The sequence below is a fragment of the Arvicola amphibius genome, chromosome 15, assembly GCF_903992535.2.
Source record: "Arvicola amphibius chromosome 15, mArvAmp1.2, whole genome shotgun sequence".
Lineage (NCBI taxonomy): Eukaryota > Metazoa > Chordata > Mammalia > Rodentia > Cricetidae > Arvicola > Arvicola amphibius.
In genome coordinates this window covers 31,054,121-31,081,993 of record NC_052061.1, presented here as the reverse complement: position 1 = coordinate 31,081,993, position 27,873 = coordinate 31,054,121, and the positions used below count along the sequence as shown (strand labels likewise).

The following is a 27,873-nucleotide window of genomic DNA, read 5'->3' as shown; positions in this document are numbered from 1 at the left end:
AGACTTGAACGGGAAAGAGCCATTTTTACAATTAGCGATTAAAATCCAAGTTGGCTTGATTTAAAAAGCGGAGTTTCCCACAATAACAGCACCGACAGAGAAACACACTACCCAGCTCTGGTTTGCCGGGCTTCCCGGTGACGCGTGCGCAGTGCAGTGGTGGCGCCCCCTACCGGCGGCGCGCTGAAGGCCGCGGTCCCCGAAGGGCGCCTAATGCGCCTGCGCGACAGTGAGTGGGAGGCGGCCTACTCTCTCGGTTTCGCTGTTCCCTGCGCGGGCAAGGCAATGGCGCAGCAGGGGAAACTCCTCAAGGAGCAGAAGTACGACCGGCAGCTGAGGTGAGCCAGGATTTCCGAGGGAGCGAGCCGGCGGGTTTGTGGGGCCCAAGTGCCTAGGCTGCGTGGGCGGGCCTCCTTCAGGCCTGACGCGGCGGCCGGCGGTGCGGGGCGTGGGGAGCCGGCGCTCCGGGCTCGGTCACTGGCCAGCGTGCTGGGCGAAGGCCGGGGCTCCTCTTCCCGCAGGGCCGCGAACCTGTGCTGCACGGTCGCGGCCGGCCCCCGCGTTCACCGAACAAGGGGGTCGGGGGGCACCCCATCCCGGCCGCAGTGTCGTTCTACGCCAGCGCTATCCAATAGAAATGCATAATGCTATTTTCGGGTGAGCAATCTGTGTTCGTAATCATAATTTTTATTGTAGCTACGCACCTTTAAAATAAGTTCAAAGAAGCCGGACATGGTGGCGGCCGCAGGTTGGTAATCCCAGCGCTTGAGAGGCAGAGGCAGGTGTATCGGAAATTGGGAGCCAGCCTGGGCTATATACGAAAGAATCTGGGCTTGGGGAGAGTAAAGAGACAGGGGAGTAATTTGGCTACTGCTGCCCCCTCCCTACCCCTTTATTTTGAGAAATGGCCTTAAGCAGCCTAGGCTGGCCTTGAACTCAATCATCTATTTCTCAAGTGCTGAGATTACAGCTGTTTTCTGCCAGGCCAGGCTCAAAAATAAGTTTTTGCCCTTCCTCCTTTGTTTCCGTCTTTCACCCTTGAGTGCCCTGGAACTTGCTATGTAGGCCTGACTAAGACTCTAACTTGCAGCAATCCTCCTGCTTCTTTATCCCCAAAGCTGAGATTACCCGTGTGGACCGCTACATCCATTTTATTAGGTGCTAAGGATGGAACTCTGGGCATCATGCATGGTTGGCGAGCTGCCAAACTGAGCTTCACCCCCCCCACACCGGAATCAATTTTTATAATGTTTATTTAACGTCGTATACCCAAAATATTACCATACGTCGTATCCAAAATATTACCATTTCAACATGTAATCACTGTAAAAAGTTATTATTTTGTTGTTGTTATTCACGCTGTCTTATAAATCAGGTATTTCACATATAACGAATGTCTTAATTCATGCTAACTGCATTGCTGGGACTCAGTAGCCATTTGTAAATACCTTAACGAACAGGTCTTATCTACGCCATCAGGTGGATCCTTCCAACTACTTCTCCATCCTTGCTTTTTATTGTTTCTCTCTCTCCATTCCTTTTTATTTCTGTGTGTTGACTCCGTAGAAGTTGTGAATGTGCTTGCGGCCACCTCTGCTCTCAGGAGCTCCCACGCCGATACTCCGTGTCCCTAAAGGGGGGGGGGGGGAATTCCCCGTTGTCCTGACAGCCTCGTTAGCACTGTGTCAGGGATTTAGACACTTAGCTCTGAGACTGTCCTTGAAGGCAGGCAATCTTTGATACAGACAGGGAAACCGAGACTCGTAAATTAGGTAACTGGTCTAGATTTGTGCATGTTTCAAAACATCCAGGTTTTTCGTACTCATCCTTTCTCCCAAGCATGGAGAGAGAGAAGGACAGTAACACAACTATAACTACTGTGAGTTCTTACACACTCTTGTGTGAAGTGTAGGTAGAACCATAGGCAACAAAACTGAGAAGGTATGTAAGGTTACTAGACACTGGGAGAGGATTTTTATTGAGTCTATTCCTTAAAGTACTAAATTTTATCCGTCCTAACAAGAACTGCTTTATGGCTTTAGAAGGGTCAGAAGGAAACAAAGTTGGATGAGCAGGTAGCAGCCATTGATCAATGCCTGACTCTTAGGCCAGCAAGAAAACGGATGCACCAGTCAGTACTCTAAGGCTCATTCTCCAACTATCCTACCGTTTATTACTGATAAGACTGTGTGTCACCTTTCCGTAGAGAAGAAAAAGTCCATTTCTGGTCTGTGTGGCTTTTCTAGGCTTCCCTCCATTTGACAGCTGTTCAGTGCCCAGCTCTTTAGGCAGAGCCCTTTGCTAGCAGCTCAGGGACCCTTAACAGTGAAGAGATCTATGCCCAGTAAACGAAAATGCAAATGGTGCAGTTGGTTGGGCTGGGTCTTATTTTGGTGACAGGGAAGGAATGTCACCTTAGTCCTTCAGCATCTATTCGTACTTGCTGACAGTGGCGTTTTCAAATAATTTGGACTTCCTATTCTGAAGAGAAAATAGTAGATTGTTGGTTGGTTGGAGTTTCTTTGGGGTGTGTATTTATGTCGGGGAGTGGGTTAGTAAAGGAGACCAGCTTGGCCCCCAAACCATGGCACGTGTGTAATTATGAACTTGTTAATGATATAGCAGTATCAATCAAGTTATAACTTATATTTCTAATTCTTATTATACCTCTGTGTTTTTTAATGTATGCATCTCTTAATCATGCTATTAGAATATTCGATGGCTGTAGCACAAGTAATAAAAACCCAGAGACAGATATTGGGGTTCAAGCTGAAGATCAGAAAAGCAAAGCAGCCAATCCACTAGAGAGTTCTTACCTCTACCAAGGCTCAGACAAAGGGGCGATCCTGCCCTCAGCGTGACTACAGACTGCAGTGGTCTCTACCAAATCCCAGACTGCCATGAGCCTTTTTCTCCTCCTGCCTTATATGCCTCTCTCTGCCCAACCATATCATTCCTGTCTCCACCTCCCTAATGCTGGGTTTAAAGGCGTGTGACTCCCGAGCACCACGGTGTGAATTCTGTTTCTCTTTTTAGACAGATTGAATCTCATGTAGCCCAGGGTGGCCTTGAGTCCAGGAATTAAAGGTGTATGCCACCACTCTCTGGCCTCTAGTGGCTTAACTCTGCACTCTGATCTTCAGGCAAGCTTTATTTATTAAAACACAAATAAACTATCACTACAGTTCGCTATTATATTTTTATATATTTTATATATTTTGATTTTATATATTTTTCAATTAACATAATTTTCTTCCCTTCTTTCCTTCCTTCACTCTCTCCTATGTACCCCCTTGCTCCTTCTCGAGATCATGGCCTCTTTTTCTCTGTTACTGTTACACACACACACACACACACACACACACTACTAAATATTTAAATACAACCTGCTCAGTCCATTTAGTGTTAATTATATGTATATGATCTCAAGGCTGGCTGTTGGGAGCTGTCAACCCCCAGATCCTGAATTTCTGGTAAACAACTTGTAATGCTTGCAGCTGCTCTGAGCACGAGACCCTCAGGAGTTCCTGATGGCAGGGAAATGATTTCTGGTACGTTTGGCTGGGGCGTTGCTATCCTATATAAGCTGCCCCTGGACACAATAAAGGGGCATTCTTGGGGCATTCCTGTTTCAAAGATGACTCGTGTCTCTCTGTCTGTGTATCTTTGTGTGTTTCAATCTCCAGCCCCTTGCCCGATTCATCAACAGCATGGCGGCGCATACAGCACAGACGTGGTGCATTGCAGCTGGCCACTTGATATTCGCTAACCAGTGGGGGGCTCATCTGTGAGAAAGACTGATGCTCTGCATTCCTCAGTTGCCTATAGTTCTTTGTCTATGGGTGGGGTCTCATGGGATTTCCCCCTTCCATGTTAGCATGTATGTTAGTGTTTCGGTTCTTCAGGCCTTATTCGGGCAGCCACATTGTTGTGGTATCAAAGATGTACCTTCCCTGTCATTTCTGGGAGACATAGTCTCACAGTCGATTTCTTAGCCCTGAGACTTTCACATTCTCTCTGCCTCATCTCCCTTCGTGATGTTCTCTGAGCCTTAGGTACAGAAGTTGTGTCGTAGATACATCAATTGAATCTGAGCACCCCATGATCACTTCTTTGCGTTTTGACTGGTTGTGGTTCTTGGTAATGATTTCTGTAATAATTACAAAGAGAAGTTTCTTTGATGAGTGGTTAGAACTACACTTACCTGTGGGTATAAGAGTAAATACTTAGAATGCAGGTAGAAGTTATGCTAGTTAGTAAAGTGGTGGCAACAGGTTCTTCTCTAGCATCCATGACCTCTCTAGCCCTTGGTCGTTGGTTAAGTTTCCAGTAACAGGTATGATTTCTCTCCTGCTGAGTAGGCCTTAAGTCCAGTGGGAGAGCTGTTGGCCACCACCAATATAGGAGTGCCGCTATTGAACCCTCATGGCTATCCTGCCATGGTGGTCGTCACCCTTGTGAGTCATAGGCATTACAGCTGATAGGATTCAGTGCTTTTCTCCCTCACCAGTTTGTGTACCATGAAAGCTGGTCCTCAGGCAGAAGGCTTCCAGTCAAATCCCCTTCAGTTCCTGTGGTCTTGTGTCTGAAGTGCATGGTGTCTTCAGCAATAGGGAGTTACCTTTAACATCTGGAAGGCAATCAAGGGCAACATTAATATTGTCTATTATATTTTAAAGCACTTCTGCAGAATCCAATGCAAGGCTTTTCCAGATGATAATAAGTAAGTTTCTTGATAAAGCTTTTGCTTATTCTTATAGATGTCGCAGGGGAAATGTCCTATATCAAGATCTTAAATATATCGGCTCCACATCACTTGAAGAAATGAAATTGAGAACAGACTAGGTTTTAGGTGCAAGATGTCTGCCTGCTTTCCTCCCTTTTCTTTTTCTTTCTTCTCTTTCTTCTTTATCTCTCTTTCTCTTTTCTTTCTCTCTTTTTCTCTTCCTCTCTCTTTCTCTCTAGTAGAGCTTCACTGTGTTGTTCAGGTTGACCATGAACTTGCTTCGAGGGATTCTTCTGCTTTGCTTCCTGAATAGCTGAGACAACAGGGGCATGCTGCTTCACTTGGCTAAGACCTTTCTTTAATGTTGATGAGTGTATCTCTAGGCTTTCTGGGCTATACATTATCTGCTTTCAAAGGAGGAGAACAAAGACTAGAAAGGCAAAGCTTAATAGTACTGGTTATATCATGCAAAGGATGATTTATCAAAGTTTTCAATTACATTGTCAGATAACCCCACAATATTATCAGTTCATACCTCACATTTGCTGTGATATGTTATATGTTATTTTTATGAAAGAATACTTTAAATATCATTATTCAAATAAGAAAGTCATATTTTGGAGAACCCTTCAATATTCAATCTGTTTTTTGTTTTATAGGTTGTGGGGTGATCATGGACAGGAAGCTTTGGAATCTGCTCATGTTTGCCTAATAAATGCAACAGCTACAGGAACTGAAATTCTTAAAAACTTGGTACTGCCAGGTAATGTAATATTGGTGATTGCATTCTAGGTAACTTCTTTAAGGTCGGTATAAAAAGTTACATATTCTTGGCTGACAGGATGGCTTAGTGGATGGGTACTTGCTGTCACACTTGACTGATCCCTGGAGCCCATATGGTGAAAGGACTGAACCAACTCCCATGGGTTGGCCTCTGACCTCCACACGTGTGCAGTGGCACATGCATACTGACATCTAAATTGGTAAGGGTAAAGCCAAAACAAAATAAACCAAACCAAAACATAATTTGACTGTCTTCTGTCTCCCCAGGTATTGGATCATTTACAATTATTGATGGAAACCAGGTCAGCGGAGAAGATGCTGGAAACAAGTATGTCCTGTTCTTTTAAATAGGATCCTGTTAGAGAAGGCAGTGCACGCAGAGTGAGGCCTGAGTACTGATTTACTCTCATGGCCTTGTTTAGGTTATGGTAAAGAAGATGAAGTACTGGGACAGTGCTGGGAAGTTGGCCATTAGCAAACAGGACTCACTATGACTGTCTTTACTGCTGTTAGTACAAGGCAGTAGTCATTTTTCTCATACCTGTGAATTCTGAGTACTTTCTAAGTCTGTAGTGTTAGTGCGGAGTAATGGTCATACTTAGGACATCAGATATAATAAGCAAGAATGATAGCTGGCCATGATGGCACATGTATTTAATCCCAGCACTAAGGAGGCAGACAATGATGGAAGTTGTATTATTGTTGCTTCTCTAGCTGATTATGTAGGATGTGCTGAGTATAAGGTTTCTCTCTTTCTTCCTTCCTTTCGTTTTTTTTTTTTTTTTTTTTTTTTTTTTTTTTAGTTTTTCGAGACAGGGTTTCTCTGTATAGCTTTTAGCTGTCCTGGAACTTGCTCTGTAGACCAGGCTGGCCTCAAACTCATAGAGATCCACCTGCCTCTGCCTTCTGAGTGCTGGGATTAAAGATGTGCACCACTACCACCCAGCCATCTTTTTCTTACGGAACTATGTGCCTTTGCCATAAAATTGTGCCCTGACTCTCATGAGCAGCCTGAGTTTGGGCCTTTGGGATGTGACTGGCATATATGTGGGAGGAAGCCTGAATGAATCTTTTGTGATTTCTTGCAAAAGCCAGTAGTTCACCACGGCAATTTCCAGGTGTCTGTGAACACTGTTTATAGGAGATGTTAATACCTCTTAAGTGGGACAGTAAATTTAATGGCCAAAAGAGTTTGGGAAATGGTTCACAGGAGGTTAAAACTTATTTACAATAAAACTCTATTATCAGGTGATGGAGGAGAATCATCTGTCTATGTGTTACTTTCATTGGTTAATAAAGAAACTGCCTTGGCCCTTTAATAGGACAGAAAATTAGGTAGGCAGAGTAGACAGAATTGTGGGAGAAAGAAAGCAGAGTCAGGCAGACGCCTCAGGCAGTCGCCATGCCTCTCCTCTCTGAGACAGGCTCAGGTTAAGATCTTTCCCGGTAAGCTACCACCTCGTGGTGCTACAATCAGGTATATTATGACTTTCCAAGGAGGTATATCATCATATGGTGTTTCTTCTTTTGCAATCTTGGAACTCTTTTCTCTCAGAGCATCTTATGAAATGTGTGCCTTGGGGAACATTGATTTACTAACCAGTTTGCTTTTCTTACTCCATGAAGACTGTTATAGTCTTTATGAGAATAGTGTTTATGGGCTGGGGGCATAGCTTAGTGGTAAAGGACAGTAACACACACGATTTATCTTCTGAAATCAATACACACACTATTATAAATGGTAAACAACTTTTGTTTTATATCCATATAAATCTTGATTTTTTTTTCTATCCCCTTTAGTTTTTTCCTTCAAAAAAGCAGTATTGGCAAGGTAAGCAGTCACAGTTACAAAGCAGGGTTGTGTGTGAGCATCTAATAATGCCACTCTGTCTTGGCTGCTAGAAAAGCTCTGACTTTAAAAGACCTTATTTTCTGAGTGAAAAGTTGGCTTAGGTCATTTTCTAATCTGGTAAATGTCTTTTAGTAGTTGAAGAATTTAGAATACGCCTCTGTGATTTTACACTGTCCTCTATTAAAGTCTTAAATAATGTTGATATTTAGTGGATTGTGAGGCTTGGACAGTCTGTGGGGCCACTGGCAGGGAGATGAGGATTTATACCTAGAGCTTGAACTGGTATCAAGGAGCACATTCTTTTTGGAGGGACACCTTGCTCAGCCTAGATATGGGGGAGGGTCTTGGTCTTGCTTGCCTGAAAGTGTCAGACTTTGTTAACCCACCATGGGAAGCCTCACCCTTTCTGAGGAGTGGGTGGAGGTGGAGTTGGGGGGAAGGTGGAGAAAGCGGGAGGAGGGGAGGGAGTGGGAACGGGGATAGCTATGTAAAATGAGAAAAGATTATATTAAAAAAAATTCTTAATAAAGAAACTAGTCAGTGGTGTTAGCCAGAAAATTCTTTATTTTTGTATTTCAAACGAAAACCTTAGACATCTGTGTTCATATTCTGAATGGAAGTTGCACTTATTTAGTGATTGGCCACTCTTTGATGGGATTATAGATGTGGGTGGTTGGAGTGGGTCTGAACTTGATCCAGTATAATCCTGCCTGCCACCTATTTTTTGTCATTTACCTGTTCAGAAAAGTGAGATAAAATAATGTGTTTATTTAAGAACTCTGGTGGTAGTAATCTAGTTCAACACTGAGTGTCATTCTACTTGAGCCTCAGTTGAATACTGAGGAGCAGAATTGTCACATCTATGCATGGAATTTGGAAATTTAAACAGTGAGTTTTTCTTAATCTATAAGATCTGGGATCACCTTGAGGCTAAGTACTTTCTAATTCAAGTCAAATGCTTTGTTTTTGAAAGAACCGAGCTCAAGCTGCCATGGAATTCTTACAAGAACTAAATAGCGATGTCTCTGGAAGTTTTGTGGAAGAGGTATAATACATATATCTATATCTATATATATATACACATTGTTATTTCTGTGCTACAGTATGTTTTTAAAAATAATTCAAAGCCCCAGAACATAGAATTTTGAATCATTGTGTCATTTGTATTTAGTTGGAATTTAATTTGTCAACTCATTTATTTTTAAAATAGCTGTTTCTTCCATGTTTAATATGTGAAATTGTTGAATTTTTCCTCCCCTTGTCTTATTTAGAGTCCAGAAAACCTTCTAGACAATGATCCTTCATTTTTCTGTAGGTTTACCATTGTGGTTGCAACTCAGCTTCTTGAAAGGTAAATTTTAGGTGTTAATATCTCTCTTAGTCTTACTTGATTTGCATAGTTTTCCCTAGGTATGTTCGTCTGTTTTTACATTTAGTTTGATTTCAAAAATTCTTTTTTTTTTTTTTTTTAAAAAAAAAAAATTCTTAAAGTAATGTTTAATTTGGTGTTCTTGTAAGCTTTGAAAGGATAGAGAAGAAAAAATGAGATATTTGGATATATTTAGAGTATTTTAAGTGAACATTAGATATTGCTACGTGATGAAAAACTAATTAGAAGCCAGGTGTGATGCTACACACCTGTAATTGCAGTATGCAGATTCTAAGTTTGAGGCCAGCCTGTCCTATACAGTAAGTTTCAGGTTAACTTGAGCTACATAGTGAGATTTGGTGTTTCAGAAATCTCAAAACCCAGAAAACTAAAACCAAACTAGTTAAGTTATTATTGATTACTAGAAGATTTATAGTATATACATGTTATAAATGTGTTTTACTACCATAGAAATGTTTAGATAGACCTAGGCATGGTGATGCACACCTTTAATCCCAGCACTCAGGAGGCAGAGACAGGTGGTTCTCTGTGAGTTTGAGGCCAGCCTGGTCTACACAGCGAGTTCTAGGACAGCCAGGGCTGTTACACAGAGAAAGCCTATCTGGAAAAAAAAAAGTTTAGTGCTTTCACCAGCATTCTTCCTTATAAAACAGACTAAGGTCTCATATCCCTCTGGTCCAACACTTTTGAGGTTGCAGCCAAGTGAAATTGCTTGCTTTGCACTCTCCCCTTGCCTGCTTATGTTAGAGAGTTCCCTGTCTGGCATATTCACTGCTTATGTTCTTACTTTGCCTTCCTTTACAGTACATTACTGCGGTTAGCAGATGTCCTCTGGAATTCCCAGATCCCTCTTTTGATCTGTAGGACATATGGACTAGTTGGTTATATGAGGATTATTATAAAAGAACATACAGGTAAAATTGTTAAGCATATGGGACTTGCTATTGGTTGCTTGAGCTGTAATTTTAGAAAGTCAGTTTTAAATTATGAAACAAGTTTATGGCAGTGCATCTCTGGCTGCAGGTTCAAAGAGGCAATTGGATTTAGTAGGGTTTTTTTTTTAACTTATTTAAATGTGTGTGGATGTCCTGCCTATATCTGTGGCTATGTAGCAGGTGTATGCCTAATGCCTGCATAATCTAGAAGAGAGCCTCATATCATCAAGAACCAGAGTTACAGATGGTTGTGAGCCTCTATGTTGGTCCTGGTGATTGAACCTGGGACCTCTGGAAAAGTAGCCACTGTTCTTAGTCACTGAGCATCCGTCTAGACTGATTCAATAGGTTTTTGTCTGCTATTCCCTTACATACCATTATAGATGGATGTAGATCAGAGACATAATGGACTACTTCATCTTGTTAAGAGGCTTGATAGCTATGTAAGTGCCTGGTTTCTCTTGTTTCCCAGCACATAGTTGGGCACTTAATGGCTACCTAACAAGAGTGCGTGGGTCACTTTGACACAGACAGTACACTAGTGGTACTCAGCCTTCCTAATGCTGTAATCTTTTAACACAGTTCCTCATGTTGTGGTGACTCCCAACCATAATATTATTTTTGTTGCCACTTCATAACTAATTTTGCGACTGTTATGATTGTAATGTAAATATCTGATATGCAGGATATCCAATATGCGAGCTGCAAAGGAGTTACAACCCACAGGTTGAGAACCACTGCATTGTAGTAACATTTCACACCAGTCTTTTGTTCCAGTTTCATACTGGTCTTTGATCTCTCCATTTCATGTTCAGTTACACATGATAAGCCTTTTTCCTAACTCCTGTGTCCTATGGAAACAGTGTTAAAGGAGATCAGAGACAGTCGTAGGCAGGCCTGTATCAGCCCAGGACTGATATCGGCTTTTCCTATAGAATCTTAACCTTAGAATTTTATAAAATTTTCCTTCGGTACTCTAAAAAATGGTTCCACTGAATTGAGTGTTGTCATTCTGTGCTAGCTGTGATGTGAGCCAGGCACTCAGTTGGTGTAGCAATAGCTGTTAACCTTGACAGTGTCACTAGGAGTAGTGTCATTGGGCAGTTAGGGTAAGCTTTTGGTAAATGATGTTGGACTATTTAAGAGCTAAAATTGTGTGTACGTGGGGAGGGGGGTGATGGCACAACTCCTTTAATCCTAGCATTCGGGAGGCAGAGGCATTCAGATCTCTGTTAGTTCAAGGCCAGCCTGGTAGTCTATAGAGCGAGTTCCAGGACACTCAGGGCTATGCTGAGAGAAACCCTATCTCAAAAAAGAAAACAACAACAAAAAAAAAATGTGGGAAAGTGACAGTAAAATTTTTGTTTTATGTAGATCCATTCTAATGTTAAGTAGAGAGTGAATGGACTTAAAGGAGCAAAGGTTGAGGGTTGCTAAATTTCTGGTGGGGAGAAGGGAGGAAGAGAGGATGAGAGTCTCTAGCTTAGGGAAGATATTAGGAATGGATAAAGGAGACAGACGGTAATGAGGGTCAACAGTGTTAGCTGTATGTCTGCTTTTATGTAAGTGATTTCATTTACTCTTAAGAAGACCTTTATTAGGCTGATACTGTTACATCTGCATAGGAAGATATTTGTTCTTTGTCTACTGTGACATGACAAGTGGCAGAATTATAATCTAGTTACAAACACTCATTAAAAATGTATATTGATTTGTATTTGGAGAGCAGTGTCCAAAGTCAGATCAGGAAGTGAGAAGTAACTGATGTTGAGGTAAAAGGAGCAAACATCCAGGATATCCTCAAGTTTCTAGGGAAGAAGGCTACATAGGTAGTGATGCTTTCTGCTGAAGATGATGAAGATGATGGATAGATTGCCAGGTGTTGCCTGTGCATACATTTGTCAGTCTGGAGCTTTCTTAGTTATAGTAACAAATTCTGTTCTAAAGGAATCGTACTTTCATTAAAACTTATAGTCAGCCAGATATGGTAATGCATGCCTATAATTCTAGCACTAAGGAGACTGAGCTGGGAGAAACTAGAGTTCAAGGCAAGTTTGGGGTTGCTGTAAAAGAAAACAGACCCATACAACTCACTATTTTTGTGTTTACTATACATAACTTGTAATTCAGTAACACAGTGAAAACTCCATAGGCACTGTGACCATCAGAATTATAGAATTTCAGCCAGTCATGGTGGTGCACATCTTTAGTTCCAGCACTTAGGAGGCAGCTCTCTGTGAACTTGAGATCAGCCTGTTCTGTAGACTCAGTTCCAGGCTAATCAAACTTAAAGTGAGAATCTGTTTCAAAAAGACAAAAAAAAAAAAAAAAATAAAAATAAAGGTTTCCATTCAGGTGTTGGTTGCTCATGCCTATAATAACAGCAGCTAGGATGATGAGGCAGGAGGATTGCTATGAGCTCAAGGCTAGCCTGGGCTATAGAGTAAGTCCCCCTCCCAATTTCCAGCCAACCAATCACACAAACAAAATGTGTTTGTGTCTTAAGTTCCTATAATGTAGTATATTACTAAAGAAATATATCTTTTGGTGTTGTTTGACAGTAATAGAATCTCATCCAGATAATGCATTGGAGGATCTACGACTAGACAAGCCATTTCCTGAACTGAGAGAACATTTTCAGTCTTATGATTTGGAGCATATGGATAAAAAGGTTGGTGGTTTGTGTGTGTGTGTGTGTGTGTGTGTGTGTGTGTGTGTGTGTGTGTAAGAGAGTGAGAGAGCGAGACCTTAAGTTTAGAGTTAAACTTTTTTCCTTTTTTTTTTTTTTTCCTCTTTTGGCTCTTTTGAATCAGAGTCTCAAGAAATAACTCTGGTTGGCCTAGAACATGCTGTATAGATCAATCTGACCCTAATTTGTGATAGTCCTCCTGTCTCTGCCTCTTCCAGAGTGCTGAATGAAGAGTATGTGCCACTGTGCCTGGCTTCACATTTTTTTAATCTAAGATTTTTTTTTTTGTGGGTAAATACACACACACACACACACACACACTGTGAAAAAATATCATAGTGGCATTTTATTTGTATTTTAATAAATAAAGCTTGCCTAAATCTCAGAGAGTAAAATAACTCCTCTGGTCAGCCTTTCAGACCAGGCAGTGGTAACACACACCTTTAGTCCCAATAACCACACCAGTTTGCCATGGAAACCAGGCAGTGCATGTCTTTACTCCCAGCCCTAGAGAGGAATATAAAATGTGAGGAGACAGCTCACAGACTCAGTCTCATTCTGAGATTCCTGGAGGTAGGATCACCATTTTTGGACTGAGGTCAAGGTAAGAGGCAGTGGCTGACTGCTTTGCTTTTCTAACTTAGGTTGAACCCCAATTTCTGCCTCTGAGTTTTTATTAATCGTGCTTCAAAGTATTGTAAACTTCCATATTTCACAATAGTATTTTATTTTGTTTTCTTTCAATAAATTTATTTCCCCTAAAGTTAAAAAAAAAAGAAGAACAACAACAACAGTAGACCGGACTAGCACCTAACTCACAGATATCCGCCTGTCTCTGCCTCCCAGGTACTGAGAAAAAAGGTATGTTCCACCACACCTGACTAGAAAAACTTTTTTTAAAAAGAAAAGTAGATAAACTGAAGTTTGCTGTATAGTCACTACCTAAGTCAAGAAATTGGACATTAACTTATCCTAGAAGTTCTCCCCATCACCTTGTTTCTCCATAGGTACATGTACTTTAACAAATAGTTTGAATATGACAGATACAGTGGTGCACATCTGTGACCCTAGCACTCAGGAGGATGAGACAAGGTAATTGAAAGTGGAAGCCAACCTTTCTTCTAGAACAGAACACACATATATGAGTAGTTTAAATTTTAATGGTATGTTTGTCGAAAATGTCTCAAAACTTAATTTCTAGAGTTTGAAAATTACCATGCCAACTATATTTCATTACAGAAGTAATCATATTTGTAACAAACTCTATAATGAGCATATATTTCTTTCAACCTACAGTTAATTAAATGCAAATATTCATTTGGTTATCAGAAAACAGCAAGTTCTCATTTTTCAGCCTAGTATTGATACCTCAAATTAAGAGATTTCAGCTGTACCATTGGGTGTTGTGTCTGAGGCTATTTTCTTGCTGAAGAAACAAAAGGGACTATTGTATACTTGATATATCAGGGTTAAAGTAGATTCTGCCTTTAAAATCAACCTCAGCCTCAGCCTTTCTCCGTGTGTGTGTGTGTGTGTGTGTGTGTGTGTGTGTGTGTGTGATTTGCAGAAAGCTGTGCATATACCTGTGGAGGCCAGAGGTCAACCTCAGGTTCTCTCAGTTGCTTTCTGCTTTGTTTTTTGAGACAGCGTTTTGTCACTGAGCCTGGGGTATTTTATTTAGGCTGGTTGGCCAGTGAGAGGGCCAGGGTCTGCCTGCCTTGACTTCCATCACTGAGGTTTCAGCTTATAGCCATGTCTGTCCAGCATTTTACTCACTGAGCTACTCCATAGCCACTCAAATCATTTCTAAAGTCATTTCTACAACCGGTTCATTTGTCTCTGTTTATTACTTCATATGTATTGGAAGATAATTGTGAATATTGAAAATAAGATGGTATAAGTGAAAATTAACATTAACTAATGCTGATATTTTCTTCAATTTGTGTCTCATTTTTAGGACCACAGCCATACTCCATGGATTGTGATCATAGCTAAATATTTAGCACAGTGGTATAGTGAAGTACGTCTTTTTTTTTTTTTTTTTTAAATTATATGTGACTGTATTTTCAAGCTCTTTTGAGGGTGTGGGAGGTTAAGTTTTCCTGTGTGAGGGTGTATTGCAAGTGAGAGATTTTAAGTTTGAATCCAACTATCACTCTTTCAATACTGATTGTTTTTCTTTTCTTTGGTTTTTCAAAATAGGGTTTCTCTCAAAAATCTCAAAAAATATAGATTTTTGTAGCATGTCCTGGAACTAGCTCTTGTAGACCAGTCTGGCCTCAAACTCACAGAGATCTGCCTACCTCTGCCTCCCGAGTACTGGGATTAAAGGTATGCGCCACCACTGCCCAGCAATCTTTTAATTAACATTAGAATTTCAGTAAATTTCATCCTAAAACTATTGTGAGGAATGAATGGAAAGAAATGGCCTACAATTACTCTTTCCAAATTGAGAGCTTCTGATGTCACTGGTATATATTATATGTATGTATATATATTAATATATATGTGTGTGCATATATGTGTACATATGACATATGCATACATATATAATATATATGACACTTTTTTATGGAATCTTACTGTGGAGAATGAGGAAAACTTTAGATACTAAATTTCTATATTATGAGTTTTGATAACTAGATCTTTAAAATTTTTAATCAATTTAGACAAATGGACGAATTCCTAAAAGCTATAAAGAAAAAGAGGACTTCAGAAATTTGATTAGACAAGGTAATTTTCTGAATTATAACTTAAGTGTTATATAAATTTGAAAAAAATAATTGCTTGAAGCCAATATTTATTGGATTTCTCTTGTCAGATGATGCCATCATGAATTTTTAATTTTACTTTTCCCTTAGGAATAAATTTTTTTCAATATTTTAAGAACAAATTCTAGCGATATCTCTTGTTAAGACTCAGCATTCTGATCCTCTGTTTAGATCTGATCTTCTGTGTTGGGAAGACAGTGGAAAGTCATTATTTGTTTACATATCTTACTTTAATAGGGATTTTAAAGAATGAGAATGGAGCTCCAGAAGATGAAGAGAATTTTGAAGAAGCTATTAAAAATGTGAACACAGCACTAAATATAACTCAGGTATTAAAGGAATTACTGGTCATAACTAATATGTCTGATATGAGAGTTGATATAACAATTTACCATAATATTGCCTAAATATATATTAAGTGCGAAGTAAGTACCTATAACTTAGCTTGATTAATTTTTAATGCTTTTTTTTTTTTTTTTTAAAAGACAGGTCTTTCTTTGTAGCCTTGGCTACCTCAGATTTGCTGTATAGACCAGGCTAGTCTTGACCTTATTGTGATACTTCTGCCTCTGCCTCTCAAGTGTTGAGGTTTCAGGTATGTGCCATGCCTAGCCCAAACTTGAGTTTTCTTTTAATACCATTTTGAGCCCTGCATGGTGGTGAATACCTATAACTCCACTACTTGGAAAGGGCGCAAGAAGATCAGTAGTCATCCTTGGCTGCACAGCAAGTTCAGAACCAGCTGGACTACATGAAACTTTGTCTCAAAAAAGTTTAAAAAACGTTTTCTGTTATCTTCATTAAAATGATGTTAGTGCTTCAGCATATAATGGCATTAAAACAAATAATTTTTGTTCTTTTTCATTTAGAGAAATATTTAAATTATTTTAAGTATATAATTTATGAATAGTTGAGAATTTGGAGATAAGAATTATAAATGATATTTTGCTAGTCAAAAGAATGGCTATTCAGCTGGGCAGTGGTGGCTCAGGCCTTTAATCCCAGCACTCAGGAGGCAGAGGCAGACGGATCTCTGTGAGTTCAGATCCAGTACAGCTGGGTTTCACAGAGAAACCCTGTCTTCAACTCCCCCCCCAAAAAGTGTTACACAAAAACTTAAAATTTGTAACCCTGCATTTTCTTTTGACGGCAGTTATTTAGAGTGGAGGTGTTATGAATGACTTGTACACTTCAAAAGATTATAGGGTGGGTATGGTGGCTTATACCTGTAATCTTGGAATTTAGGAGGTTGAGGCAGTTTGGTCAGTTTTGTTTTTAATTTGGAGAGCTATGGAATAAGATACCTGGAAGATTTTTAGAATTTTCTTTACAATTTATAGCCAGAGTCCTGCCTTTGATATCAGGAAAGCACTGAAGTCGCTGTAGACAGTTTGCAGACGGTGAAACAGTATTGCAGAGTCCAGCTAGAGAGGACACCGTCTGTCTTCATGGGAGGTGTTGAGAATGTCTGTGTATGCACATCAAATTGTACATGTTAGTATTACAGAGTCCAGCTAGAGAGGACACCGTCTGTCTTCATGGGGGTGTTGAGAATGTGTGTGTGTATGTACATCAAATTGTACATGTTAGTATTGCAGAGTCCAGCTAGAGAGGACACCGTCTGTCTTCATGGGAGGTGTTGAGAATGTATGTGTATGCACATCAAATTGTACATGTTAGTATTGCAGAGTCCAGCTAGAGAGGACACCGTCTGTCTTCATGGGGGTGTTGAGAATGTATGTGTATGCACATCAAATTGTACATGTTAGTATTGTAGAGTCCAGCTAGAGAGGACACCGTCTGTCTTCATGGGGGGTGTTGAGAATGTGTGTGTGTGTGTGCACGTCAAATTGTACATGTTAGTATTGCAGAGTCCAGCTAGAGAGGACACCGTCTGTCTTCATGGGGGTGTTGAGAATGTGTGTGTGTATGCACATCAAATTGTACATGTTAGTATTGCAGAGTCCAGCTAGAGAGGACACCGTCTGTCTTCATGGGGGGTGTTGAGAATGTGTGTGTGTGTGTGTGTGTGTGTGTGTGTGCGTGCGCATCAAATTGTACATGTTAGTATTGCAGAGTCTAGCTAGAGAGGACACCGTCTGTCTTCATGGGGGTGTTGAGAATGTGTGTGTGTGTGTGCGCATCAAATTGTACATGTTAGTATTGCAGAGTCCAGCTAGAGAGGACACCGTCTGTCTTCATGGGGGGTGTTGAGAATGTGTGTGTATGCACATCAAATTGTACATGTTAGGTCTGTGCACTTTACTGGAAAAAATCAGTTTTAAAAACTGGAGAACTGATTATTCTAAAGCCAGGCGTGGTGGCTTATGCCTGTAATCCTAGCACTGGGGAGATGGAGGAAACAGATCAAGACCACATTGGTTGCATAGTGAGTTCAGTTCCAGCCTGGGCCACAAGAGTCCTTGTTTCAAAAATTAAACAGCAAAAATGGTTCTAGGAGTTGGGGAACAGTAAACCAAATAATCAGATACTAAATTATAAACAAAAGTAGAATATGATAAGGCAAAGGGAGTCTGGGTTTGGGAGGCAGTATTAGATAGAGAGCCAGAAAAGACCTCATGAAGTGACGTCCAGAGGTCTGGTGGAAGAGCTTTTTCAAGCAGAGGACACATACAAAGACATGAAATGAGATGAAGTTTCACATTTGTTAAAGGATTAGTAGGAAAGTCAGAGTGGTTGAAGAAGAAAGAAAATGGTAGGAAGGATTTGGGTTTGAAGAGGTAGAAAGAAAGGGCTGTATCATAATAGAAGCTTGCAGACCACTGAAAGATTTTGAGTAGGAAGTAGAAAAATCTGATGTTGAGATAGGATCTCACTGTATGTATCCCTGGCTAGCCTTGAACTCAGTAGTAGACCAGGTTGGCCCTACTTCTGCCTACTTGTGCAAGATTAAAGGTGTGTGCCACTACACTGGGCCATCCAAAGGACTATTTTGACTTTTGTGAGTAGACTAGAGGGTGTGGTGTTGGAAGCTGAGAGACCAGTCAAGTAGTTGTCACGAAGCACTCTCTTTTATCTATGCAGTAGTAGAATCAAAGCCTATGGTTTGGAAAGTTTTTATTAGGGTGGTGATCTTGCTAGCAATAAAATTGGATAATTACTTATTTTTTTTTCAGAGTGGTTGTCTCTTTCAGCCGCCTTGAATTAGGGTACATGGATTTCGGAATTTTCATAAGCTGGGAAACCATGAGCAACTTAAAATCTAGCTCTGTAGTAATGCCCATAATCTTTGCTGTCTTCAAATATAATGACATAAATGACTTGCTCCACGTGTGATGCAGGAGAATAGGCTTGTCTGGAATGCTGACAGTGGACAGGAGAGGATTTTCTTCCATTCTCTTGCCCCATCAGATTGCTGTCAGATTCTGATTCTAAATAAAACTAAACACATCAGAAGTTGATATTTTATTGCACTTTGAAACTGCAAAGTTTCAAATCCTATTTGAAGAAATAGCACTGAAAGTAAAGGTGGACAGAATTCTTAATGTAAATAAATGTTTCATGTTCTTTTGTTAGGTCCCAAGCAGTATTGAAGATATATTTAATGATGATCGCTGCATAAATATCACCAAACAGGTAACAAGAAGAAGTAAAGATACTGCTGCCTTATACTCCAGCTCAAAATAAACACCCCTTACTTGTAGTTTCTTCTTTCCTTTTAGACCCCATCTTTTTGGATATTAGCCCGTGCCTTAAAGGAATTTGTGGCCAAAGAGGGCCAAGGAAATTTACCTGTTCGAGGCACAATACCGGATATGATTGCAGATTCAAGCAAATACATAAAATTGCAGAATGTGTAAGTGACTGTTTTTGTTGTTGTTAGGTTTGTTTTTTGAGACAGGGTTTCTGTGTGTACCGCTTACTGTCCTGGAATTAGCTTTGTAGACCAGGCTGACTTTGAACTTGCAGAGATCCACCTGCCTCTGCCTTCTGAGTGCTGGGATTAAAGGGTGCGCCACTACACCCTGCTAACTGTTTTTAAACTGTGTAACAGACTACTTATGTCTGCCCTGCTAGAGGGACTCAGGACCCTGGTTTCTGACAGAAGACCCAAGAAAATACTGAACTAACAGCTTCCCTTGTTGAAGTCAAGTCCAAGGAAAAATCACATACTTCAAACCTGCCTAATAATACAGATCATGCAAAATCTTTTTCAAATGTTATATTTTTAAAATGTTTATATATCTATAAATTATATATATATATGTGTATATATATATATATGTACACACACACACACATATTAAATGTTATCGCTTACTTTGTAAAAATGATCAGTATTAAAGCTGAGTCTCTCTCCCAGGTAAGGCCATACTTCTTTTTCGGGTGAACGTGGGACTATTGGAATTGAATCTAGGTCCTCATACTCATGCTAAGAAAGAACTCTACTATTGAGCAATGTCCCTAAAGTAATACTAGTTTCTATCTTCAATTATCTTTTTCTAAATTTTCAGTGTTTCAACTCTTAGACTAGGATAACATCCAAGATTTGCTAGACACTAAGATCTTCTCTGTGTGGCAATACTTGTCCCTGGAGGACTCCAAGCCAGTACCCTTGGATTCATCAGATCCATACCCCAGTTACCCAAAGATTACATTCATGGAGACCCAGTCTATGTGTGTCAGGGTAGGATACCTGGATAGTAGGTATTTATTTACAGTCATTGACTCCTTAAGTTATGAAAGATTGAAGACCAAAGGAAAATGGTTAAAAATAAAGACTCATGACTGGAGAGATGGCTTAGCAGTTAAGAGCACTGGCTGCACTTCCAGAAGTCCTGAGTTCAATTTCAGCAGCCACATGATGGCTCACGATCATGTCTAGTGGGATCTGATGCCCTCTCCTGGCATAAAGGTGTACATGCAGATAGAGCACTCATCCACTAGAGAGAGAGAGAGAGAGAGAGAGAGAGAGAGAGAGAGAGAGAGAGAGAGAGAGAGAGAGAGAGAGAGAGAGAGAGAGAGACAGACAGACAAAATAAAGACTTTATGAATTGTGCTTGGATGGATTTAAGTTGCATGCTGTAGGGTATAATGGGAGTCTTGGTTTTAGAGGACTCCAAAAGTCTTACTGCTAGCTATTGAAAGACCCCTAACTAGTAAGAGGTGTTGCTGGTGGCATTTCTCTAGCCTTTTCACATTTTTATGTTCCTAAATCAGTATTTTTGTATTAAAAATAAAGTTATGTTGACTTAAAAATGATTTAAGTGTTGCTAATTTTAGAACTTGTTTATTTTGGGTTGTTGTTCTTTTTAGTTACCGTGAAAAAGCAAAGAAAGATGCTGCTGCTGTGGGTAATCACGTTGCCAAATTGCTTCAGTCTGTTGGCCAGGTAAGCTGCAGCTGCTGAGCACATTGCCCCTTGACAGTGAGTACTTCTCCCTGTGGGCGTGGGATCAGCCAGGGAGGGGCTAGAGATAGAAGGCATTACCCTGGCTTTTTGTTTCTGTAGCAGAAGTGCCTACTTGCCTGTGTTCTCCCACAGAAAGCTTTTCATTTCACAGCCGTTGGCTTTGTACTGTGCCCACTGTTATCTTTGTGTGTGTGTGTGTGTGTGTGTGTGTGTGTGTGTGCATGTGCATTATTATAAATCTGCATTTATCTCTTTATAGGCACCAGAGTCCATTTCAGAAAAAGAATTAAAATTGCTTTGTAAGTCCTTTTAATTTCCTTCTTTTGCTTGATAGAAATATGCCACAGAGAATGTTCTCCAGAATTTTAAATGGTCAACATTCTCAAATTGGGGTGTGTGTATTCTTAGGTAAATTTTATTTTATTATCTTGTAATAAAAAGGAAATTTTAAGACTGAACTGTAGGTACTCATTTGATTTTTGTTAAGTGACTGTAATGAAATTAAGAATTTGCCATATAGTTCGTGACTGGGCTTATGGGTTTTCTCCTAATTGTCAGTGGGTAGGAACATTTTCTTTGCGTCAGGTACAGGTTGGGGAGGTGACTCTGTAGGTTAAGTGCTGACCATGCAAACATGAGGAGCTGAGTTCAGTCTATCTGAAATGGTGAGCTCTACATTTATACAAAAAAAAATGGAGAACAAAAAAAGAAAAGAAAAGAAAAAATAATATGGTAGAGATTGGTAGAAGATACTCAGAATCAATCTCTGTCAACCACATGTATACATATGGGTAAGCACATGCATGCATACACCACACACAAGTAAAAGCTTCAAAAAGTTAGTTGCAGGGCTAGAGAGATGGCTTATCAATTAAGCAGAGGATGCTCCAAGGAACATACACATGAACACATAAAATTATGTCTTAAGCCTTTCCTACACACAGAACTGAGAACAAAACCAAGGCAGGAATTAGTTCATACCATTGATAATCAATATTTAACATAACCTACTGTACTGTGGCCACTCAATACAATTTTTAATGAATAAATTCTTAAAATTTTTATTATTTTTAAATTCTGTGTATGCCTGTGTATGGCTATGTGCACCTGCAGAGATTAGCAGTGAAAATTTCCCTTGGAGCTGGAGTTACATGTAGTTGTGAGGTACCTGATGTGGATGCTGGGGACTGAACTCAGCTCCTCCCCATTAACAGCTCAATCTCTTAACTGTTGAACCATTGTGTAGCCCCAGTTTCTTGTTCTTAAAGTGACCCATAATTCAGCATATTCGCCTGTCACACCTTCCTGAAGTCTTTACTCTTTGCAGGCAGCAATTCTGCATTCCTTCGAGTGGTAAGATGTCGCTCTTTAGCTGAAGAGTATGGTTTGGATACAGTCAACAAAGATGAAATTAGTAAGTATAACAACTAGATGCTAGGTTAAATTATTAGTAAAATGTGTATAATTACTGTTGAATAGTGTTATAAAATATATAGTGTATATTCTATTTTATAGATTTACCTGAATGATTTTAATTTACATAACCTACTGTACTGTACATATGCTATACAAAAATAAATACATAACACTGTATTTAGATTACTGAGTGCATTGTTTGTTATACATAGGAACTAACACCATCATGTTTCTGCTTTGATTTTTTTTTATTATTTTGTTTCATTTTGTTTTATTTCTTTGAGACATGGTTTCTCTGAATAGCAGTTCTGGCTGTCCTGGAACTCCCTTTGTAAACCAGGCTGGCCTCGAACTCAGAGAGATCCACCTGTCTCTGCCTCCTGAGTGCTGGGATTAAAGACGTGTGTCACCACCACTTGGCTGTGTTTCTATTTTGATAGAGACTCCAGCTAGTATTCCATAAGACTCCTGGATTACTTGTTAATGTATTTCTTCTTATTTTTAATTTTATACTTTATGTTCATAAAATACTTAGTTTTTGCTAAGATTGTCTCGTATTCTGAAACTTAAGTATGAATTCAGTCTTTTGTTGTTTGTATGCTGTAAGTTGTCCAGTTGTACTATTTTTTTTCTTTTTTTTCTTTCAGTTTCTAGCATGGACAATCCAGACAGTGAGATAGTCTTGTACCTAATGTTGCGGGCTGTTGATCGATTTCATAAACAGCATGGCAGATACCCAGGTAAGAATGGCAGTTGACTTATCAGATACAAAGAAAATAGCCAGATGGTGGTGACACACACCTTTAATCTCAGCACTTGGGAGGCAGAGACAGGCAGATCTCTGAGTCTGAGGCCCATCTGCTCTACAGAGCGAGTTCTAGGACAGCCAGGACTACATAGAGAAACCCTGTTTTGAGAAAAAAAAAAAAAACCCACAAAAAGCAAAAAAAAATCTTTTGGCTTCTTACTGTTGTTTTGTTTCATTTGGGGATTTTTTTGTTGTTGTTTTGAAACAGGATCTTACTTAACTCAGGCCGGCCTTGAACTTGTAGTCTTCCTTCATCAGACTCTTAAGTACTGGATTTATAGTCATGAACTATCACGTTTGGTCAATAAAATCTTGAATAAATTCTTGGCTTGATGCCAGATATGGTACCCTCACCTTTAATCCCAGCACGTGGGAGTTAGGCAGGTAGATCTTGGGAGTTTGAGGCCAGACTGATGTACATATGAGTTCCAGGATAGCCAGAGATACACACAGAAACCCTGTCTCAAAACTGAACAGAAAACCCCAAATAAAATAAAACCTCATACTTGACCTGAATTTTAGTATTCTGCGGGTATTTAGAGGAACTAACATTTGATTTTTAAGGCTAACTACTTATAGACCATTTGATTCAAAACTATTAGAGAAGAATATTGGTTGAATACATATAGAAGGAAATTTTTTTCTGCTAGTTGTCATAGTTTACTTCTATTTTCCATAATAGTCTTTTAAATTTTAAGTTACTAACATGTCTCCTGTCTCTCTTTTTTGTTTTTTTAAGATGTGTGTGTGTGTGTGTGTGTGTGTGTGTGTGAGTGAGTGAGTGAGAGACAGAGAGACGGAGGGAGGGAGGGAGAAGGAAAGGATTTCATTCTATAGCTCAGGTTGCCCTTGAACTCATTGTATAACCTACACTGGCTTCAGTCTTGTAGCAATCCTCCTGCCTCCATCTCCAAAGTGCTAGGATTACAGACATGAGCAATCACAATTAGCTCTTTTAGTTTTTAAAGCCTGACCTGGGACTTGCTGGCCTTGAACTCTTGATTTTGTTTTTCCTTCAGAAGACTATATTATAAATGTGTACCACCATTCCCAGCTCATAGTTTACTTAGTAATTCGCTGACTTTAACCTGAAGGAATAGAAAACCCGTAAGCAGTATATCAGTGACTTCTGAACTTTGAACTCTGTAAAGATACAGAGATTTCTTTGCTCAGTATTTTTTGTTGTCTGCAAAGGCAGTAATTGGAAAACTTGTATAATCTTTTTTTTTCCTAAAGGTTTACTTATGTATACTGTATTCTGCTTGCATGTATTCCTGTATGGCAGAAGAGGGCACAGATCTCATTATAGATGGTAGTGAGCCACCATGTGGTTGTAGGGAACTGAACTCAGGACCTCTGGAAGAGCAGCCAGTGCTCTTAACCTCTCAGCCATCTCTCTTGCCCCTAAAAACTTGTATAATCTTAAAGGTCCACAGTACTTAGAATATTTTTTGGTAATTATAATTGTGCAGGATTATTATATAGCAATACATTCTAGATAGTTCATAAAATCACTTGCTCCAACTAATAAAGTAACCCCCAGTTTATAGACACAGTAAACAAATTTATCAGAAGAGAAAAAAATTCCATCATTAAACATGGATTGGTTTATTTATATTATTTGACTAGAATGTACTTTGGTTATTTTTTGCATAGCAAACTGGTTACTCAAAAATTTAGTGGTGTAAAACAAGCTAGTAGGGGAAGGGGTATGTGTGTGTGCACTTGTGTTTCAAAGTCAGAGGTTGACATTGGGTATCTCCTTTGGTTGCTGTTGTATGAGGGGAGTGGGCTGCGTCCCGCTGCCCGGCTAGCTTAACCCCTGAAATAACCACAAAGAAATTGTATTAATTAAATTACTGCCTGGCCCATTAGCTTTAGCCTCTTATTGGCTAACTCTCACATCTTGATTAACCCATTTCTATTAAATCTGTGTATCACCACGTGACTGTGGCTTACCGGCAAAATTCTAACCTACGTCATCTGTCTTAGGCCGGAGATTCATGGCATCTGCCTGTCTATCCTCCTTTCCAGCATCGTGTTCGGGCTACTCCGCCTATCTAAATTCTGCCCTATCAAAAGGCCAAGGCAATCTCTTTATTCAACCAAGGAAAACAACACACAAACAGAAGAACCTTCTACACCAGGTTGCTGTCCATGTTATATTTTGAAACAAGGTCTCTCACTGAACTGAGAACTCACAGATTTGGCTGTACTGACTGGCCAACAAGCCCTAGAGGTCCTCCTGTCCTGGCTTCCCCAGTGATGGGATTATTGGCATATGCCACTATGCCCAGTGTTTTATGTTGGTTCTTGGGATTTGAACTCTGATTCTCTTGCTTAGTATAGCAGGCATTTTACCAACTGACCCATATTGCTAGTCTTGAAACAAATTATGTCTGGTCTTTTGAAGATTGAGATGAAGCAGTTCTCTTTTAGGAAGAAGTGCTCATGTAGTTGTATGATACTTAGGTTTGAGATTCCAAAGGCTTGACTGAGTTCAATATCCAAGAGACATTTTCACGCTTTTTACTGTGATGTTTGGCACCTGGGTGTGGTTCATACCCATAATACTAACATTCAGGAGGCTGAGGTGGAACGATTTCTGAGTCTGGATCATCTTGGGTTACAAAGTGAGACTTTGTTCCAAACAATAGAAAAGAGAAAGAAATAACTTAGGACTGGCTTGGTGGTAGAATGCTTGCTCTAGCATTCCTAAGGACCTGGATTTAGTTCCCTGAATGGGAAAACAACAACAAAATGCTTGTCTCACATTTTGGTTTTGCTGTTCATGAACTAAGTAATTTAATTTGTCTATGTCTTAGCTCTTTCACCTATAAATGGGAATAATTGTAACTACTTCATAGAGTTCTTATGAGAATTACATCAGTGCATAAGCATGAGGTACTTAGAATAGTATCCAACATCTGCTGTTCATAGATAAATAATAATAATAATAATAATAATAATAATAATAATAAATGCTATTTATTATTAGGGCTTTATTACTCGGTGTCATTTAATCACTTAGAAATGGAAATTAAGAGCGGGGCATGTAGCTTAATTTTCAGTTGTAGCATGCATGAAGCCCTAGGTTTAGTGATCTCCACCACTGAAAAAGCACATGCCTGTTATCCCTTCCACCCAGGAGGTAGAGGCAGAGGAATCAGAAGTTCAGAGGCACCCCTGGCTACATAGCAAGTTTGAGACCAGCATGGATACATAGACTCTGTTTCCAAAAAGAAATAAAATAAAAATTTAAAGGATATAAGTAAGGTATTTTCTCTTTAGTTCTTTGAGCAAATAATTATTGAGTATTATATGTTACTCTTCTAGAACAATAATTAACAAAGACTTAAACAAACAAAAACCACACCAGAATGCTGGGATTATGTGTCATCATGCCTGGTTTAGGTGGTTTCAGGTTCAAACCCAAAGCTTTGTTCCTGCTGAGTCCACACTTGACCAGCTAAGCCATGCCTCCAGCTGGACCTGACAGAGACTTACTGAACTTCAATTTGTGATAGATTTTAGTTATCTCTTAACTTAGAGATTTCAGATATTTTCACATGTTGGTTTCATATTAGTACTTTATACTTTAGTTTCATATATTACTGTTTTGATTAGACCACCTGAAACTGGATTAAGTAAAGAAGATAGCCATTAATTTGAATCACTTACCCGCCCCCTCCCCCTGAGACAGGGTCTCTATGCAGCTCTGGCCATCCTGGCACTCACTATGTAAACCAAGGTATTCACAAACTCATAGAGATCTGCCTGTTTCTGCCTCCTCAGTGCTGGGATTAAAGGTGTGTGCTACTACACCCAGCCACACATTTATTTTAATGAAAAAAAAATATATATGTATACATAATATATATACTTTTTTAGGAGTATCTAACTACCAAGTTGAAGAAGATGTAGGGAAGTTGAAGTCCTGTCTTACTGGCTTCCTTCAGGAATATGGGTTGTCTGGAACGGTGAAAGATGATTACGTCCATGAATTGTGAGTATTCTTTAGAGGACACAGAAGTGGTGGTCTCCCTGTTTGTGGTTAGGCTAATAAAAATTCAAACCGCCCTCGTCTCCTGTAGTTGCCGATATGGAGCTGCTGAGCCGCACACCATTGCTGCCTTCCTGGGAGGTGAGTTTTATAGATGAAATGATTTATTTGTTGTTATAGAATACAGTTATTTCTATTAACTCTTTGTTTTCTTGGCTACTTTAATTAGTGAGGTCAGTGAAGCAGACTATTAGGTTTAGGTTAATCGTTAGCTCTCCACACTGTTGTCCTACCCTCGGTTTTTCCCATGGTCATCCATATTAAGCTTTTTATCATGAACCGCACTGAACTTTCTAATCACAAGTACACACTCAGACCTTCCTTCCTCTTCTTCCTGTTTTGACTTCCTGCCCCAACAGTTCTCAAAAACAAAGACTAACTTGACTTAAAGGTCCTGTGTACTTTCTTTTCCCTGAAACATGAGGTCTTTGTACCTCAGAGTCCAGTTCAAAACTGCCATTTCTCTCATAAAAACTCCCTTTATCTGTTTGTTCTCACCATTTCTTCGAGTCAGTTAAGTTAGTTATTGTATGGGTACCTTATAAACATCCAAAATTAATTTCTTATAGTTTACAAAGATCAAAATGAGGATGCCAACATAGTTAGGATCTGTGGGAGCTCACTGCAAGAATCATCTATGGTGTTTTTCTTGTATTGCGTCCTCCTCACATATTATGTTTTTTTAAAAAAACATTTATTTATTTATTTATTTATTTATTTATACGATATTCCGTCTGTGTGGATGCCTGCAGGTCAGAAGAGGACACCAGACCTCATTACAGGTGTTTGTGAGCCACCATGTGGTTGCTGGGAATTGAACTCAGGACCTTTGGAAGAGCAGGCAATGCTCTTCACCGCTGAGCCATCTCTCCAGCCCCCACATATTATGTTTTTAAAGATGTCCATAGAAATCTGCAGGATCTCCTTTATAAGGGCATAAACCCATTTGTGAGGGCTCCACCCTCATGGTCTAATCACTTTCCAGAAGCCCCACCTTCTAATTCTGTTGCATTGAGAGTTTTCAGCATATTAATGACAAGGGGAGGGGAACACTAATAGTAAGTGA

The 27,873-nt window shown here is 39.7% G+C and overlaps 1 protein-coding gene across 1 annotated transcript in view; it reads left to right on the top strand.

Annotated features, from left to right (window-relative positions):
- The first annotated feature begins 229 nt into the window (after window positions 1-229).
- The window catches only part of Nae1 (NEDD8 activating enzyme E1 subunit 1), a 30,038-nt gene continuing 2,394 nt past the window's right edge, over window positions 230-27,873 (top strand). Inside the window, exons 1-19 of the mRNA XM_038312983.1 lie at window positions 230-338; window positions 5,386-5,489; window positions 5,777-5,837; window positions 7,310-7,340; window positions 8,335-8,406; window positions 8,633-8,712; window positions 9,556-9,665; window positions 12,248-12,357; window positions 14,333-14,395; window positions 15,045-15,108; window positions 15,384-15,475; window positions 18,684-18,743; window positions 18,830-18,963; window positions 20,424-20,499; window positions 20,780-20,819; window positions 21,848-21,934; window positions 22,584-22,676; window positions 26,636-26,750; window positions 26,839-26,888. Coding sequence (XP_038168911.1) covers window positions 286-338; window positions 5,386-5,489; window positions 5,777-5,837; window positions 7,310-7,340; window positions 8,335-8,406; window positions 8,633-8,712; window positions 9,556-9,665; window positions 12,248-12,357; window positions 14,333-14,395; window positions 15,045-15,108; window positions 15,384-15,475; window positions 18,684-18,743; window positions 18,830-18,963; window positions 20,424-20,499; window positions 20,780-20,819; window positions 21,848-21,934; window positions 22,584-22,676; window positions 26,636-26,750; window positions 26,839-26,888 — 1,495 coding nt within the window. The 5' untranslated portion in view covers window positions 230-285. The remainder of the gene's footprint in view (window positions 339-5,385; window positions 5,490-5,776; window positions 5,838-7,309; window positions 7,341-8,334; window positions 8,407-8,632; window positions 8,713-9,555; window positions 9,666-12,247; window positions 12,358-14,332; window positions 14,396-15,044; window positions 15,109-15,383; window positions 15,476-18,683; window positions 18,744-18,829; window positions 18,964-20,423; window positions 20,500-20,779; window positions 20,820-21,847; window positions 21,935-22,583; window positions 22,677-26,635; window positions 26,751-26,838; window positions 26,889-27,873) is intronic.